At 34.9% G+C, this 17,895-nt stretch overlaps 1 protein-coding gene across 2 annotated transcripts in view; it reads right to left on the bottom strand.

The window, feature by feature from the left end:
• Positions 1-1,010: 1,010 nt before the first annotated feature.
• LOC142986481 (ras-related and estrogen-regulated growth inhibitor) overlaps positions 1,011-17,895 on the bottom strand; it is a 53,322-nt gene continuing 36,437 nt past the window's right edge. For both annotated transcript variants that reach the window (XM_076134999.1, XM_076134998.1), the window contains exons 3-6: positions 11,451-11,507; positions 10,266-10,339; positions 6,278-6,454; positions 1,011-4,612 (exon numbers count right to left, since the gene is read on the bottom strand). In XM_076134999.1, the coding sequence (XP_075991114.1) occupies positions 4,379-4,612; positions 6,278-6,454; positions 10,266-10,339; positions 11,451-11,507 (542 nt within the window). In that variant the 3' untranslated portion in view covers positions 1,011-4,378. The remainder of the gene's footprint in view (positions 4,613-6,277; positions 6,455-10,265; positions 10,340-11,450; positions 11,508-17,895) is intronic.

The raw sequence follows: 17,895 nt of genomic DNA, 5'->3' as shown, positions 1-17,895 counted from the left end.
ATTTGGAAGACCCAATGCCTCTTTGTTAGGCCCAGGCATTGTACCGTGGATCCTGTCAATAACAATTGCAAGCACTGCCTGAGACACGAAAGCAATTTATCAACAACTAGCGTACTGGCCCGACATCGTCCAGGTATAGTGCAATTTCATCCCGTTGGTTCCAATCACGTGGAAATTTCCCTTCGATCCCATACAAACACTGTTCCAACAGTCACAAACATATAAAAATAACTATTCAATTTAGTTTTATTGTTTAAAAGTTATACGTACAAACATTTCGGTGATCAATTTTTTCTTTTTTTTTTATTGACAACTCCCGCACTAAGAATTGCTCTTGCGTCGCGCTGACTTTTACAAACATACAAACGGACACAAAGCACAACCGGACCCGAAACAATTATGTGGATCGCACAAATAATTGCTCCGTGTGGGAATAGAACCCACGACCTCCCGTTGCAGTGGTGGCGTGGCGACCTAAACCACTGCGCCACGGAAGCAGTCATTTTTATTTAGATTTGCGATACTAACCGACATACTCACATCTAAAGTGTAACATCAAGTAAACTCAAATTGCTTGAATACTTACGTACATAGCAGCCGTACGATGTAGTGCTATGCTCACATGCTACAAATTCTGTAGTGAACTTAGTTTAGGTCAATAACAGCCAAGAATGTGGGAGGTATATGAGGAAGGGCTTTGGCACTTGTCGATGTTAGATTTATAGTTTCGAGAAAGTTTCGTATGTAATATAGCACAAAAATAATTAACCCGTGTGATAGTACTTTCAACAATTCTTTATAATTTATTGCTGTAGCACGGTTTTTTCGCTGTCGGTACTATTGAGTATCACAACAGTTAGAAATTAATTATGTTTTATATTGTATATTATAATTATATACTCAAAAAAATAATTACTGATTAGGTTTCCATGCGGACAGAGGTAGAAGACTGCGCCACCGGTAGTTCTTTTGATAACTTTAGGAACATTAGTGTAAATAAAACCAATAACGACTGCATATATTATATTTATTGTTATATTAAAATAAACACATGCTCTAAGATGCCTCGAACACTCGCTGCGTGAACACACTTCACACAAAACTAATCCATCTGTCTTTACATAACAACCAGACATGAGAATTATAAGTAACTAACAGGTTTCAATAACCTAACGCCAGTAAGGAAACCAACATCATAAACTATCATTTTCGATGTCCTAACTATCCATTGTTTAGACTTAAGAAATCATCATTTTATTGTTACTGCATTTTAAACACTTCATGGATTCTGATGAAATTAATTAATGATCATTTTGGTGGAATAGTCTTTGACGCTACTTTAAAAATTGTCGTATTTATAAGGTTTTATAATCAAACTTTATTTGAATGCGTATCTTCATACGTGATACTTCGAAAATCGCTTGGCCCTCTTACTGGCGATAGACTACCTATAATATTATTATGTTTAAAATAATTGACAACTTTAGAAAGGACATCAATCAAAAAGTCTATCAATCTAAGGTTAAATGGTTCTCAATCCTGGTTTTAATATTGCAACGCGAAAGTTAAGAGTTAAGTCAACTGTAGTTACCTTATTACGTTATTGATGACATACCTCCTATGACGGAGTAGTACGACTTTGCCCATGTCTTTTCTAAAATTGCCAGTTTTCAGGCAAAGTAAAGCCTTAAACTTTGGTATTTGATCTACAATAAATAAGTACTGTACTGTTCTACTATACTACTTTATCGATGTGTGAGGATAATTCCTTCAAAAAATATGTCTACTGAATATTATTTAAATATTTGAACTACTACAATTTTATACGATAAGCTCTGAAGAGTATAGTTTAAAACATCTACTTGTAATATGGCAGTATTATCGTTTTAGAAACACTACTTAGAACACATTTGACCGCCAATTTGCACAACTTTATTGCACAACAAATTTGAACCTCACGTTTTACCGGGACGATCAAAAATATTGCTCAATAAAAACCCAAACGGCCCATAATATCGTAAAGAATTACTGTTCAATATTATAGACCCTCCAGGAACGGCAAAATTGCTTTAACATCGTTCAATTTTAAGTGATGATTGCCACATATATATTCGATTCGGCATAATTCGGTTTAGCCGGGCGTCAAAACCGAATATGTGTAGATGAACCCGATCGGCATAAGCGACAAAGTGAGTCGTTTTTGCCGACCGTGCCGAACTGAATATGAGGGTAGCAAGCCTGATACTCTAAAGTATTTTTATATGATACAAGTCAATAGGTGCCCTTACACACACGCTCTTTCGCGCGTGATACCGCGCTCATCTGTCAAAACGTGAGCGAAGACTCTGACCGATAAGCGCGGCGGCTCTTTCCTTTGTTGTTTCACGCGCGAAAGAGCGTTTGTGTAAAGGCACCTAATGTGACAAACATAGCATGCTACTTAAAATTGAGAGATGTTTCAACATTTAACCGTTACAGTTGTGAAATACTGCCTTCTTAACCAACCCTTCCAGAACTAACGCGAGTATATATTGTCCTTTTCCCATACATTCAGTTTTCGCCTTTTATAATCAACAGTGGTCTGGATGTCAATAGAATCTGTAAATCTTCTGAAAAATACATACGGGCAACGTCTTTAAAGTCATTTATTATTAATTCCTCGTAAGTCAGTTTGACTATTCGATATAAAACCACTCAACGCATTATTGTCCCACTTCTGGGCAAGGGCCAAATTCCGTTATGAGGGAATATAATACATGTTAGACAAAATACCAGTTATTTCAATTTTAAGAGATTTTCAAAAATATGTTTTTCAAAAAAATCTTGACAAATTCTACTGACATCATCTTTGGTTTACTATCATTGCACCCGTTTCTTACATCAAATCCTTTTCAAAGACTAGATTAAAATCGATATAATATAAGGCTTAATAGCCGAAATATATAGCGTAAATATCTACTGAAAACATCTACGTGGCCGAAAGGCAAAAATATGGCCTTAAATATTGTGCGTCTCTTTGGCAGAGCAACGCTTTCAAAAGCCAAGTCTAAGTTTAACGACACACCTGCGTCATGTGCGGCACCGAACGTCCCTTTCAACACGCTCGCTGTTTTATTTGAGCCTCACATCGGCCGAAATTACGTCGCGTTCAGCGTAGCGCCGAACCTTCCGTCGCGTAACGTACAGTGCCGGAGTACGTCAGGTGTGTCTTTAAACTTATGAAGACTAAAAATGGCTGAAAGTCTATAGCCATTTCGTGAGTAAATTGGCTCAAATTCGAACACTACAGTGGTAATGATATAATTATTTTGAATATATTGTGTCCTCTACAGAATATACATGATGTGTTTGAAAAACATAACCATATTTATTTTGAAAAGCAGTGGCTCTCATAGTTCTACTAATTTAATTTCTGTTTTCATCGTTAGTATATTTCATTGTAATATTATTTTTTGCACAAAGATAAATACTGTTATAAAAATAGAATAAAATATAATGTTTAGCTTATATATAGTTATAGCTAAGCTAGCTTATAACTCTTACATAAAAGAATCAAAAAGTAATTTACTCACAGAAATCTATTTAATTTACTCTCTGAGAGCCACTGTTCTGAACAAATATCGGTTCAGACAGGAACCGTTTACTGTTGAAAACGAAAAATACTATTTTATTCTACAAGTTAAATAATTACGAGAAGCTTGTAGGTTTTGCTAAACTTTAAACATAGCAAACAGGGTCATAGAACCTATTTGCTCCATAAAAGATACACATCGAGAAATAAGTTAGAACAGTTGAGATCCGCGGTTAAACTTTTATTGCGACAAAACAGATGATATTATACATCTTCAGTGGAAAAACGGTATAAGTTTAAGTAAAAGAATGACCACTTCAGCTCTTTTGATATTGAATGCAATACGACTGTTGAGGCTGATTGCTCGTTCTAAGTTTTGTGAAAGAAAGTCCCAAAATGAAAAAAACTTGAAATCATTTACGCCTTTGTGGGTGCAGAGTTGCATCAATACAGTGAACTGTTATTGGCATTGCATATATTATATTGTTATTGGAAATTAATAGAAATTCTACATAAGATAATGCTACTATAATACCTACTCCCTACGCGCCTCTCATTGAAGGTGCAACGCGTACCGATGAACAAATTACATGTTCAGAACAATAATGACGTTGCATACTGGCAAAATAACGTCACTTAAGCCCTTTTACTGAATAATTTGACTAGATGTCTTTGTTGGCCACGACACGATCATTGACAATGAAGAACAGTGTTGCACTTTCAAAAGAAAAAGGTCACAAATCAAAGACTAAACTACACCACTTATACCGTTCTTACACTGAAGATGTTCAAACATTCTAAATGCATTTAATCCTTAGGTAAAGCGCTGTCGCTCTTTCCCCTCGAGTAGACTCGGTACGCGGTCTTGGAGCCGAGCATTCTGTCCAAGAGGCTGTGCTTGGCCCTCCGCCGGTGAGTGAGGACCTCCCGGCAGAGGTCGTGGAACACCTCACCCACTTGGTTCACTTGCTCTGCTGCTGCCACTTCAGCGAAGCTGCATTCGAAGTCTTTTGCTAAGATCTCGCCTTCTTCTGGACTCACCTGATGAAAAAAAAAAAATTAAAAATTATGAAGTATCTCTTGTTTTTTTGTTGATTACTTACGGAATATTCGGTTATATGACTTTTCTTGGCTTTGTCTTTTAATGGCTATAGATTTCATTGCTTTTTTGTGGTCTATATATGGCAATGTTATACAGAAATAATAAGGTATCAAAGTCTTTAGATAAGAGCCTTCAAGAAACTAAGGAACTTTTTGTTATATAATGTTTTTTAAGTTGCTATATTTTACAGAAGTAAGTTCAGAGTATACATATATGTATAACAAGCTTTTAAACGGATTTAAATACGAATTCAGTAAACTTTTCCAAGTGTAAATTTTATTCGATACGTGAACATTTAACACCTATTTAAATTCCTCAAAATCAGCCTTTCGAAAAAATCGATCAAGCATGCGACGGCTACGCAGACGAAAATACGCAGCGTTTCTCGTAAAATACATATCACATAAGATGAGAACATACCGTACTTATTAAGCCTTACACGATATCTTCAACTACAATTTCTAAAACTATATTTAGACTATACAATTTTTTATAAGCAGAGGTGCGATATCCGACACCTATCGACAAAATTTTGTCTGAAAATTTAATCAGCGCCTCTAGCGGGTACCGTAGGAACCATTTTTGCAGTGCGATTTAAATGTCTACCTCTCGATATTCGATGTTACCGGCTATAAAGAATTGCTAATTTTGCAAGAACTAATTTATTATCGATGTATGGATGCGAATGAGGCAAGGGAAGTTCATAAGGATCTTACCAAGTGGCATTCTTTGGTCTCCTACCCCTATGGGAAAAACGCTTGATTCTACGTACATACATATAAGCAAGCCGTTGACATAACAACTTTAATTACATACATATGTCATGTAAAAGGCTTGCTAGTAAACCAACGAGTAAATCGTGCTACCCAAAAACGGTTGGCCACAATTTACACAGCGCATTCATATTTTGTACGTCAAAGGTTCGCTTTGATAGATTCCCGGATGCAATAACTTAATATTTGTTTAGCGTACACACCGAGATATATCCTGGAAATTTGCCCGGGGCACGCGGCGTGTGTCAAAGGACTGCGTTTGATGGACCCTAGTCATTATGATATGAAAGGGGTGAGTACTGTTGATACAAAGCTATAGTGTAAGCTTTAGCGCGAATCGATTTTGCGATTTAATGAAGAGTCACAGGGGCTCAGTTGGCTATTAATTGTTTTAAGAAAATGGTCAACTTGATAATCGAATGGGTGACTTTGTTTTATAAAGTGTGTATGTATCGATGTGGGAAGATAATGTATCTGAGATTACGGATTATGAAGAAACTATGAAGTAAGAACATGATGAAATAATCTCTGTCTGTTTAAGTGTCTGTAAAACGTAATCTCTGTAAGAATAGAATAATTTACAATATTATTTTCGATTAACATTACAAACCATAAAATTTTGAAAAATAATACTCTTAAGTAGAAAAAATTAAACGTATGTAGCATTTCTTAAAATTTATTTTACATCTTAGAAAAAAATTATGACAAGAAAATAAATGTCTATGATGCAAGGTGAATTTGTAAGAATCGTAAAAGTGGCGTTGTTTGTTTTCTTTCTGCCCCAATTTAAAAAAGCGTGATATTATGTATATATGCATGTATAAAATGTACCTGTCTGAGATGGACCATGTCAGCCTTATTCCCGACCAGCGTGAGCGGTATATCTGGCTGCAGGCTCTGCTTGGCTCTGCGCACGAAGTTGAAGGACTCGCGGTCCGTGATGGAGTAAACCAGGAACAGGCCGTCCGCCCATTGCGCTACGTCATTGCCCGGCAACTCGTTTATACTCTGGAAATAAATAATAACTGTTAAAAACAAAGACGATATAAGGTAAGAAGAAAGTCTCGTCAACAAATTCAAATACATTTTTTGACATATTAGTGATCCAATCTATCCATATTCGGCTCTCAAGCAAGTGAACAAAGGTTAGAACATAACACAGAAATAAGTTTTTGTAGTTATCTATAAAAGAACAATTACTTGTCCTATGAATGAAATATCGTCATGAAAGCTTGCGTGTCTTAGATGCAGAGTAGTCCCTTATTCTTATAGAGCTTTGACCAGTAAAAAGACAGTAATGTGTTTTTATTTATCTGTGTCAATATGCGGTAAAACCATCAACAGTAGACCTCTCAAATTACAAACATTCACTAACGGGCCGCTTTTTCATACATATCTAGTAACCGCTAAAGTCTTTGACGTTTACTTGACGTTTGTGTTGTAAAGGCTATATCCAATCTGGTTCTTCATAAAACTATCAGTTAATTCGATAAGACCTTTACCCCTATACTTTGGCTATTATGTACTTTACATGAAGAAACTGGTCCTTAAACACTAACAATATACTTAGAATTTTTACACTTTTTGAGAACCCAGATTTCAAAGCCTTACATTCCCATACACTTTCTAACATATACTCCTTCATTCACGTGTACAGTTTCAATTCACCTCTATACTTAACATGCGGCGACTGTTTTGCTTTGCATATGACTATTCAGCCGCGACTGATGAGTTTATCACATTATGTTTGAAGCTCGCAATACGCCGGCTCAATTGAAGGCTGCTTTCTAGCCGCTATCAAAATAGAATATGAATGGATACACGGGATGTGTTTCATGTCGCTTCAATTTACAACGACGAGTGAATAAAATTCTATAATTAGGTAATGTTACATTATTATTACTATTATTTGTGTGTCTGTTCATTATCTCGGGACTATAGATTCCCGGACTTTTAGAAGGCGTTCGTGAGGCCGAAGCCAAAACGTAGAGGCCCATTTAGACAGCTTTAATATTCAAAAGGCAAGGTGTCACAATCCGGTGACTATCCCTGTCTACACTATAATTACTATTATTATTATTTATACACAATTATTTGATTCCAAATAAGCAGATATTGTACTGTGGTAACCAAATTTTACCAGTCTGAGATGGACTTAAACAAACTTATATTTTTTACAATAAACATATGTATTTTTAAAAACATATTCACATAGGCTTCTACTTATATAGAAAACAACCAGACTAAGAACAGACTCGTGCTCATTACACAAATATTGACCCCGGGTGGAATTCAAACCCGTCACACGTGGTGCTGAGCCTGGTTGTCAATGTACCTATTTAAATATCTATTCAGAAGTATATAAGTATGTTTATCATTTATTTGGTTACTATAGTACAAGCTCTGCTTAGTTTGAAGACAAATGATCGTGTGTGAGTCGTCCAATGATATTTATTATTTATTTCTAAATATCTTTGTCTTACAGCAATAACTTTTTCATACTAATTGTTACATATTAAATCTCATTTCTAATTATTGTATTAGTTTCAAGGTTTCCATGTTCCTTTCTACTAGTACTACCGGTATATACTGCCAAGTATCGTCACGGGCGATGATAACACCAGCGCGAGTCTTTCACGGTACTACTGATATGACAATGAGCTATGTTTTGGCAAACAATTGTATTTTTTGTACTGTCACGAGCTTTAATATGTGTACATTGTTCCTGATTAAAACGAGAGTGTATGATTGAAAATATTAAAACGTTAATTGTATTAAAATTCAATTATGGTTACACACAGGGTTTATAAATAAGTATCAGATTACCTATCTGCTAGATAATGTGACAGCTAATGTATGATTATAGCCGTCAAAATTTCATCTGATAAACTAACTGATAATACATAATTAGAAAAGTTAAAACCGGTCCTGACTGTTGTTTCAAGCTTGTCAATTGTGGGTTGAAATATGCATCTTTTTAAGGAAGATTAAAAAAAAAACTAATTCGGTAGCTTTGATGCCAATTTTATTCAAAATATAAATGAAATAGTAAGGACTCGAGTTATTTTCCTAACTTATTTCTTATATATAGTACAATTGATATTACCAAATACTCATACTTTTTAAAATTCAATACTCAGCTATCACTACCATATCAATACTATCCGGCTGCTTTATTTCAAACATACATTTATAATAAGATCGTACACATATTTATGCCCACGACTATACATCTAGTTGTAATTAATTTATGTAATCTATTCTCGTGGCCATTTTATTCGGATCATTTCTTGTGTCGTTTCCAAAAGATTTAAACGTTGTATAAAATACGTGTAATCTTGTATTTTTGTGTCGTATTTTATATTTAACGCGACGTTTACAACAAGCGTGTTTAAAAAGACCGTATTTATTTCTTAATCTGAGATATAAAGTCGACAATGAGTCTGTTATGTGTATTTTTTTATATTCTTAGTTGATGAAACACAGAATTTTCAACGATTGTATGAATTTTATTTTTGTTAAATTAAGTTACAATATATTTTTATAAAAAATATAGTATACTTATATAATATATTTATACATATGTATACTTATCTATCATATTATATTCTATAATCGATTAATTTTCATCTAGGCTTCAAAACTTTTGCTCGTCTCACAAACATTTGTGCAGAAGCAAAAGTAGGACTTAGATACAGAGATATCATATCTACTTACACCAAAAGTGTAATCAACTTAACGAATTGTATGATTTTGAAACAAATAAAATACATATATGCGAAAATTAAGTTCAAATTTCTAGAACACTATTTCTATCTCCTCTCTCTAACGCTATCTCTGGTCAGTTTTTTAAACTTGTGTTAAAAAAAAAATCCAGAAGCGATTTTTCATCCTTGCCTGTTAACCGGTCAATAATCGGATAAATTCGAAAATATCCCAGCCGCGAAAATCCAAAAAATAATAAACATCGATCCAAAGGGGAGAACCCCAGTTAACAAAATTACTTATATGCCAGACACTAAACGAAGAAAAAATATTGTCATATCATGGTGAGGGGTAAAAATATATGGAATATTTTCTAAAATCCTTAAATCGATAGCTCGATTCTCTGCTACTATTAACTACCGACAACCAGCTAGCTATCGAGGGATTTTACACGAAAATCTGTTTAGTGCCTATACCGGGCTTCGTAGGAACTGTTTTGGCAGTACATTTAAATGTTAAACTTTTGATACTCGACTGTACAGAACAAGACTTGAACTGGTAATAAAATCTCTTTGGCTTCAATAATCACAAATGAGTACACAGTTCTTTCCGTGAGCTCGTGAGGTACCCAAATATCGAGCTTTTTGTGTAGAGAGAAGATGAACATACTACAATGCGAAAAGACTTTTTCCCCGACCTAATATTATAGTTCTTGCTCTCATTATTTTTTGAACAAGACTGCGTTTTTACAATCACTCAAATAACGACTACACAGTATATCTAAATCCAAAATCAGATCCAAAGTTTCTTTTCGGAACCGAACCTAGACCTACAACACGGTGATATTGACTTATTGACTACATATTGTATTTTTTTTATTATTATTAGACAACTCCCGCACTAAGAATTATTGCTCTTGTGTTGCGGGTACTTTTACAAACATACAAACAACGGACGCAAACTACAACCGGACCCGAAACATTTATTTGTGGATCGCACAAATAATTGTCCCGTCTGGGAATCGAACCCACGACCTCCCGACGCAATGGTAGCGGCGTGGCAACTTAAACCACTGAGCCAATCTTTAACAATAACTGTATAAAATGTAACTCACCTTGGGGCAAGTGTCGAGTATCTCAAAGAGTATCGCCTCGCCATCCAGCAAGGCTTCGTGCTTGTATTTGCTATCTGAAAATAAACAACATTACATTAGTTTTACAAACACCTGTAGTGTCCTGTAAGCTTGCTCTTTCTCTAGGTGCTATTCGAACGGGTGCTCTAGAGGTATTACCTCGAAATTTCGTTAAACCTTCGATATTCTATAACTCTCATGACGTGTTTAAATCGATTTTTGGTTTCGTACTTTCGTGATCAATACTACTATTGATCACGAAAGTACGAAACCAAAAATCGATTTTAGAAGATTTAAATGTCGAAATCTCATTCGCTCGGAAATAAATTAAATCAGCTTTACATCCGATACTTCTACCTAAATAACCTGAAAATGTATATAATTTTGCTGTATACTTTTCTTGCCTGACATAGACATTGAACCCACGTCCTTCAATAACCATACACCACTAACACTGCTATTACAGACATAAAAGGGTCATAAGCCATCTATCAATCACTTACAATCATTATCACATTAACGGCTTCGAGAGCCCATCTTGGATTATGTCAGATCTATAAATAGGTATATATTATTATGACGAATACTTCACTAAAATAGCTCTGAAATATAAATAGTCAAGCTATTTCAGTTACAGTTTCCTCTATAAAAATGTCTTGGGTAATTTAATGAGTGCTTTTTGAAAGTGCTTCGGTGGTATTCGCAGATTGCATTTGGTTTCCCAACAGTATTTTCTCATTGTTGTCGCTGTTACCGGATTCTATATAGTAAGTGATTTTTAGGACTTAATGGGTCTCTACAGTCGCGCGGATCGGTCTCTGAGGTTGTTCTGTGGATGGGTGACCATCTTATACGTTTCGAGTACCTCCTTGGAAGGCAGGTAAAATTGTGAGCCCCGGCTGTCATTTTCAAAGATCTTTGACAGTCGTTAACAGTAGTCAGAAGCTTAGTAGTCTGACTTCCAGTCTTACCGGAGGGTTTCGTATTATAACCCAGGTAACTAGGTTGTGGAGGTCCGATAGGCAGTCGCTCCGTGTAAAAGACTGACAGTCAAAATAGTTTGAAGAAAGGCTAGGCTGATGATGACATGTCTTTGCATAATGCAAACGAAACGACTTCTCTAAAATCATGAAACATAGTAATTAATATAATAATGATTTATTTTACCTTGCTGGTGATCGTATTCACCGATGTAACGCTTCGTCAGGAAACGAACTGTTAATGCTGTGGACAAACAAACATAAATATTATTCATAACAGTATATTATTATATTGATGTAAGTTACTAATAACTAAAATGTCATTAAAAATGAATTGGGGTTAAAATATATTTACTATCATTTTACTATCGCAACGCAATAAAATTCGATAACTAATAATTTCAGAATAACGATGAGAAATATTTTAGTGGTAACTATTTAAATAGCCAAGTTCAAATTATAAAATATTAATTACAGACATCTTTTGTCATACTACTTATGTCTTACACTATATACAATCGCAAAGCATTTGACATTTAAAATCAAGTGAAAAAAAAATTCTAACGAAATGCGCATGTGGCGCTGATCAGTTTTCTTATCAAGATTTTTCCGTAATAATAGTAACTCAATAATTGTCGACTGTAATTAGCAGTCGAAAATATCTCTTCTTCTTATCGTATGGTTAGTGGTCAACCTAGTGTCAAAGTTGTTCAAGCCGCCGAAGGTCTTTGACGTGGCTTAACGACTCCAAACCACCTAGACGCCCTGTTCAAATACCACTATGCGGTCACCCATCTATGGAATGACCGCGCCAAGCGCTGCTTAACCGACAGATCGTTTGACGACCGGGGAGCACAACTGGCTATGGCGCCTCATATATCTTCTAATAATAATGGATTATGACTTTTTAAATAAAAATTGCACAAAAGTCAGTCACAGTTTAAAAGCTAGCGATAGATATTCTATTAAAATCTCGTAAGTTATCGAGTGGCATCGTCTTGAGATCTGAGAGCTTCCAGAGCTATTGATGGTGCCCTCTAGCGGCCAGAGCTACGTGTCAGGGCTTCACTGTGACCCGCTTTTAGTGTACACTCACGAGCGAAGATATGTGGAAGGTTTTGTTAAAATAAGTGCATCATCGCCGGCAGAAATTTTAAACACAGGGTTCAAGAACTTTTGTGAGTTCATCTTGTATTGAAAGTTTGATGATTAAAATTCACTACTTGTACAGAGCAAATTTATTTTGAATATGCTAGAGACGCTTGTCAATCATATTATCTATATACAATTTGTCGACAGCTACGAGTTATCTAATATCTAACTTGAATGTATAAAAATAAATCGGACATATTTTTTTTCATATACATCAAAAAATATTGTTAATTGGACATAATAATAACTTGATCTTATTATTTAAACTTCAAATTTATTCTTCCATTACTTTGATAACAACTGATTTCGCAATTAAATAAATTAATAGGTAATTCATCCATTTACGGCTAACAATTTAAATAAAAGTAATACAAACCCTTCACACTAAGCCAAGGCCTAACATTGGCAATAAGAGCACTCTATTTCCTACTGTGACTTAACATGTCACATTACTTTATCTCCAGATCTAAATATTTTCGTAACCTTTCAAATCAGTAAAGGTTATTGCACCAATGTCCAGTATTGAAACATACATTCTGAGCAAATGCGTGTAGCCTCGTAAATTGTACTGAATGCAGGGAATCCGGCCAAGTGTACGCTACCTTGTCTTCAAACGGTATCATTGAAGCTTTTAAACAGCTAAATATATATGTGTACAGTCAACTATACAGTTAAATATTATTTTTTATACATAATTAACATCGCGCTGCGTGTCAGCACTTTTATATTTCAAAACCCGCGCAGCGTGTCAGCATTATTTTTATTGTAATTGAATTGTACTTTAATTACTGAGTGACATTAAAGCACTCGTCGAGAAAGGTTGTGTTTATCATTCCCTATACCACAATCTTTATATCATCTCATCGACGCACGTCAATCATCACCTAGCATCTCGTTGTTGACAGTGGCAGCTCCCTACAATATGAAATGTGGAATTTTACTAAATATGAGATATTTAAAGGTCCTATTACTTTAGGGTAATAGGCTCGCCCCTTATTTCTTCAGTCGTACATTGTTAGTGGCAAAGCGTTGCATTGCTTACACATTTAGTATTTTTTGTGCGAAGAATATGTTAGTAACAAAATGTATATTTATGCCTTTCGAGCTTGCAATTATTTTTATCTTTTCATCGTTACAATAAAGCAATTATTGTAACGATGAAAAGATAAAGGTACGACAAAGATGTCTTAATTGTTTTTTTAACAACGATCTATAAACATATTTTTAGAATGGTTAAATACTACTTAGATACTTATATTTTTTTTCCGATTACTGCAGTACAAGGGTCTCTTCCCAATAGAGGGAGGAGCTACGCCTTGAGTACACCACGCTGGCTCGGAAATTTGCATGCCGTCAATAAATCTATTATACAAATTTTGGCATGCAAGGTTTTATCACAATGTTTTCCTTCACCGTTAGAGCAAGTACTAATTATTTCTAGTACACACATAACTTCGAAAAGTCACTGGTGTGTTGAATCGGGTTCGAACCGTCGACCACTTGCGTAGGAGATACCAACTTATATCTATCGGCTGATTTGAGCTATGACATATTTCTAATGTAGTGTAAACAAGCTTAGTAATACTGGCGCCTGCTAACTACGGCTGTCAGTCACACAGTAGTAATTACTGCAACACTTGGCAACGCTACGTATTTCAACAATTAGCAGTGCTAATAATAACTTTATTGTTTTGAAGATTTTCACCGCACGTGTACAACATTAGATAAATGTTCCACCGTAGAGTAAATATAGAATTAATTGCGAGGCAATTTTGTTTCGATTCTCGACCAATGCAATGCTTTGTATACTTTTGTTTCTTGCTTAAATCTGTATCCATTATTTGAATGTTGTTAAATCTTTCCCTACAAATATGCTCATGCGTAATTATAACTCGTCAACTTTCGCTTTGCATGTTTATTATACATATAATAGAATTAGCATTTTACCTTAGAATGGCTGACTGTCAGTCAACCTGCGACCACGACGAGTACAACATGCGCCAAAATGTCAGGCTTTCTAAGATAAAACGTGTCTTCGCGTCAATTCCCGTATTCTAATATATAATATACATATTTATGCTACATAACAGAATTCTTAAACAAAATATGAATGAACTAACGACGTAATACAAATACACTATATTATCCCTTTCTTAATTGTTTACACGTCATAATACAATGCATTTCCATAATCGTGTAATTCGCCCTGAGGTTAAATTTCACGTCTTAAGAATAAGTGTCTGATAGTTTATCAGACACTTATTCTTAAGACGTGTATAGATAGTTATCTATAAGATAAAGTAACACCAAACGTATGGATCCGACTATCATCTATCCACTTGATAACATATCTAACACTTATTCAGGAGTGGTAAAACGGGGTTTAAATCTCTAACTGTCATAAACGACAGCAGTGGTACATGAAAGTCGTTGTATTGTCGTAAAACGTCAGCGCACGTCAAAAAAGTCGTTAAGACGTCCGTCATAATGTCGTGTACACATGCTCTTGTTAATTGTAGACTTGATCTTGAGAACGAACTTCGGGTGAAGAGTACGTGTTTGTATTGAGCGTATAATTAGCGGATGAGTGTTCGCTGATTTAAAGTCAGTCTTGGTAGACAAGATCTTGAAAAGCTAGCCTTATTACTTACTACTGAAACTCAGTCTATGTTTTTTTTTTTGTTAATGTCATGAAATAAAATTTATGTGTTAAGCATAACATAAAGTTGCTTTCGCATTTATAATGTTAAGAAAATATATTATAATCATTTACATATTCATGCTTCCTTTTCTTAATACATATTTCAAAAGTCTTAGTATTATGTTCCAGCAAATGTAGGTATATACTTTTACAAACAAAATACAGCCAACTGACATATCATATTTAGAGAATGCCTTAGTTTGGTTGTACGCTTATATATGTATATGTAATGAAATGACATTTTATTAATTCAAATTTTCCTAAGTTATCTGAGGTTTTCAATGGCGGATGATTGTCAGATAATTTTGTGCAAGGAAATATTTACACGATTGAAGAAGTTCTTGCAATTTTTTCCCGCAAACTGTTTGCCTAATAAAAAACCGTCTTTAAATTGTTGCAGTTTTAAATTCCACAGAACAGCTGTAGCACCTCAAGCCATATGCTTATTATCACAGTAGTTTATCATCATTTTTAACGCACGAGCTACCGGAAACCAAATATTAAATGATTTATAAGAAAATAGAGAATTCCGTGGTGGTCACGTAACTTATGAGTGAATATTTTAATAAGTATATGAAGAATTGGGTCACACGGCTTCGCTCCCATGTAAACCATATCACTGTTAATTTAATTTCATGCTATTTAAATTGTATAAATAAACTAGCTGACCCGCGCAACTTCGCTTGCGTCACCTGAGAGAATGGGTCAAAATTTTCCCCGTTTTTGTTACATTTTTCGTTGCTACTCCGCTCCTAATGACCGTAGCGTGATGTTATATAGCCTTCCTCGATAAATGGGCTATCTAACACTGAAAGAATTTTTCAAATCGGACCAGTAGTTCCTGAGATTAGCGCGTTCAAACAAACAAACAATCAAACAAACAAACAAACTCTTCAGCTTTATTATATTAGTATAGATTATATCCCGTTGATACCCTATTGAAGGCAAGGGTTTCTCCCAGCATGAGAGAGGTCTTAGGTTTCGAGCCCCCACGTTGGCCAAGTGCGGGTTGAAGCTTTTATTTAAAAACTGCATGAAAATCTCTCAGATATACGTACATTAGAATAGGTGATAATAAACGTAACTTCGAAAGGTAATTGCTGTGTTATACTTATTGGGTTGAAATCCCAAAACTTGCGTTGCAATCGAATGTTACAGAAACACTTCTAATTAATTAATAATCGGTCACAAATAAAGCAGAATTTTGCCATACTTAAGTTTGCTGTCATTTGTTTTCATACTTTTGCTGTATCCAAATGGTCCATTAATTGTGGAACTGGCCCTAAATATGACGTTTCTATAGCAACAATTATAACAAGTATTGCAATACAAATCCATACTAATATTATAAATGCGAAAGTAACTCTGTCTGTCTGTCTGTCTGTTACTCAATCACGCCTAAACTACTGAACCAATTTCCATGAAATTTGGTATGGAGATATTTTGATACCCGAGAAAGGACATAGGCTACTTTTTACCCCGGGAAAATAACGCATTCCCATGGGAAAATTCAGGTGGCGGACGAAGACGCGGGTTAAAGGAATCCGCAACCGTTCTCCTATGACCGGTTCGCCATTGGACTGTTCGTCGACAGGATGATTCATTTATTTCCTTTTCCCCAACAGAGTCTTTCACCTATGGACATTGCGTCGACAGAAACTTTCATCTATGTCAATTTCGACGACAGGTCTCTCCAGCTACAGAATATTCCACCGACACGACGATAAACCTATTACTCTGGTAACTACAGACCTTTTCATCTAAGGAGAATAGGCTGTCAATTTTAACACAAGCGATAAAACAAAAATATACATATCTAACAGCTACAGCTTACTGTATCTTTACTAAGAGAACAGGGTTGGTTACTTGCCTTAGAGAAGTCAAACTTTGCTTACAACATAAAGAACTTAATTCTCAAAATGAGTTAGTCTTACCTATAAAAAAGCATTAACTACTCATTTATGTAGTTTTGATTACTTACATCCTATTCGATTCTATGAAAATAAAACAACAAAATTATCTTATACGTAAGTATTGTAGTGATAATTTTATTGCATGTGCATAGATACTACAGTTGCATCCTTTACTTACTATGTATTGCACCGGAAATGATCTATGTTAATATTGCGTTACAATTCATTTATTTTACATACTACGAACATATTTATAGGTAGCAAATTTTAATTTATTTGTGAGTAGGTGCTTGCACATAACGAATAATTGTAAATAAATGTGGGTAGTTTCATATTATCAGTAACATTTTTCTTTACTTGTTTCTGGGTGTAGTGCATCTTCGTCTTAACAATTATTTGATGCTTTTAAAATGAGTAAGTGTGAAATAGTGAAATCTAAACGTGGTAAAGACATTTTAATCCATGAAGGTAACTCCTATCACTTAAATAATAGGCGTGATATGAAGTTTTACTGGCGATGTACGCGAAATCATTCGGCTCGGTGCAACGTGTTTGTAACGACTCTGCTCACGGCAGCAGAGTCGTGTCTTTACCACGTTTAGATTTCACTATTTCACACTTACTCATTTTAAAAGCATCAAATAATTGTTAAGACGAAGATGCACTACACCCAGAAACAAGTAAAGAAAAATGTTACTGATAATATGAAACTACCCACATTTATTTACAATTATTCGTTATGTGCAAGCACCTACTCACAAATAAATTAAAATTTGCTACCTATAAATATGTTCGTAGTATGTAAAATAAATGAATTGTAACGCAATATTAACATAGATCATTTCCGGTGCAATACATAGTAAGTA

Source organism: Anticarsia gemmatalis, chromosome Z, assembly GCF_050436995.1.
Source record: "Anticarsia gemmatalis isolate Benzon Research Colony breed Stoneville strain chromosome Z, ilAntGemm2 primary, whole genome shotgun sequence".
NCBI lineage: Eukaryota > Metazoa > Arthropoda > Insecta > Lepidoptera > Erebidae > Anticarsia > Anticarsia gemmatalis.
The sequence above is the reverse complement of the archived record's forward strand: the minus strand, read 5'-3'. Positions and strand labels throughout refer to the sequence as shown.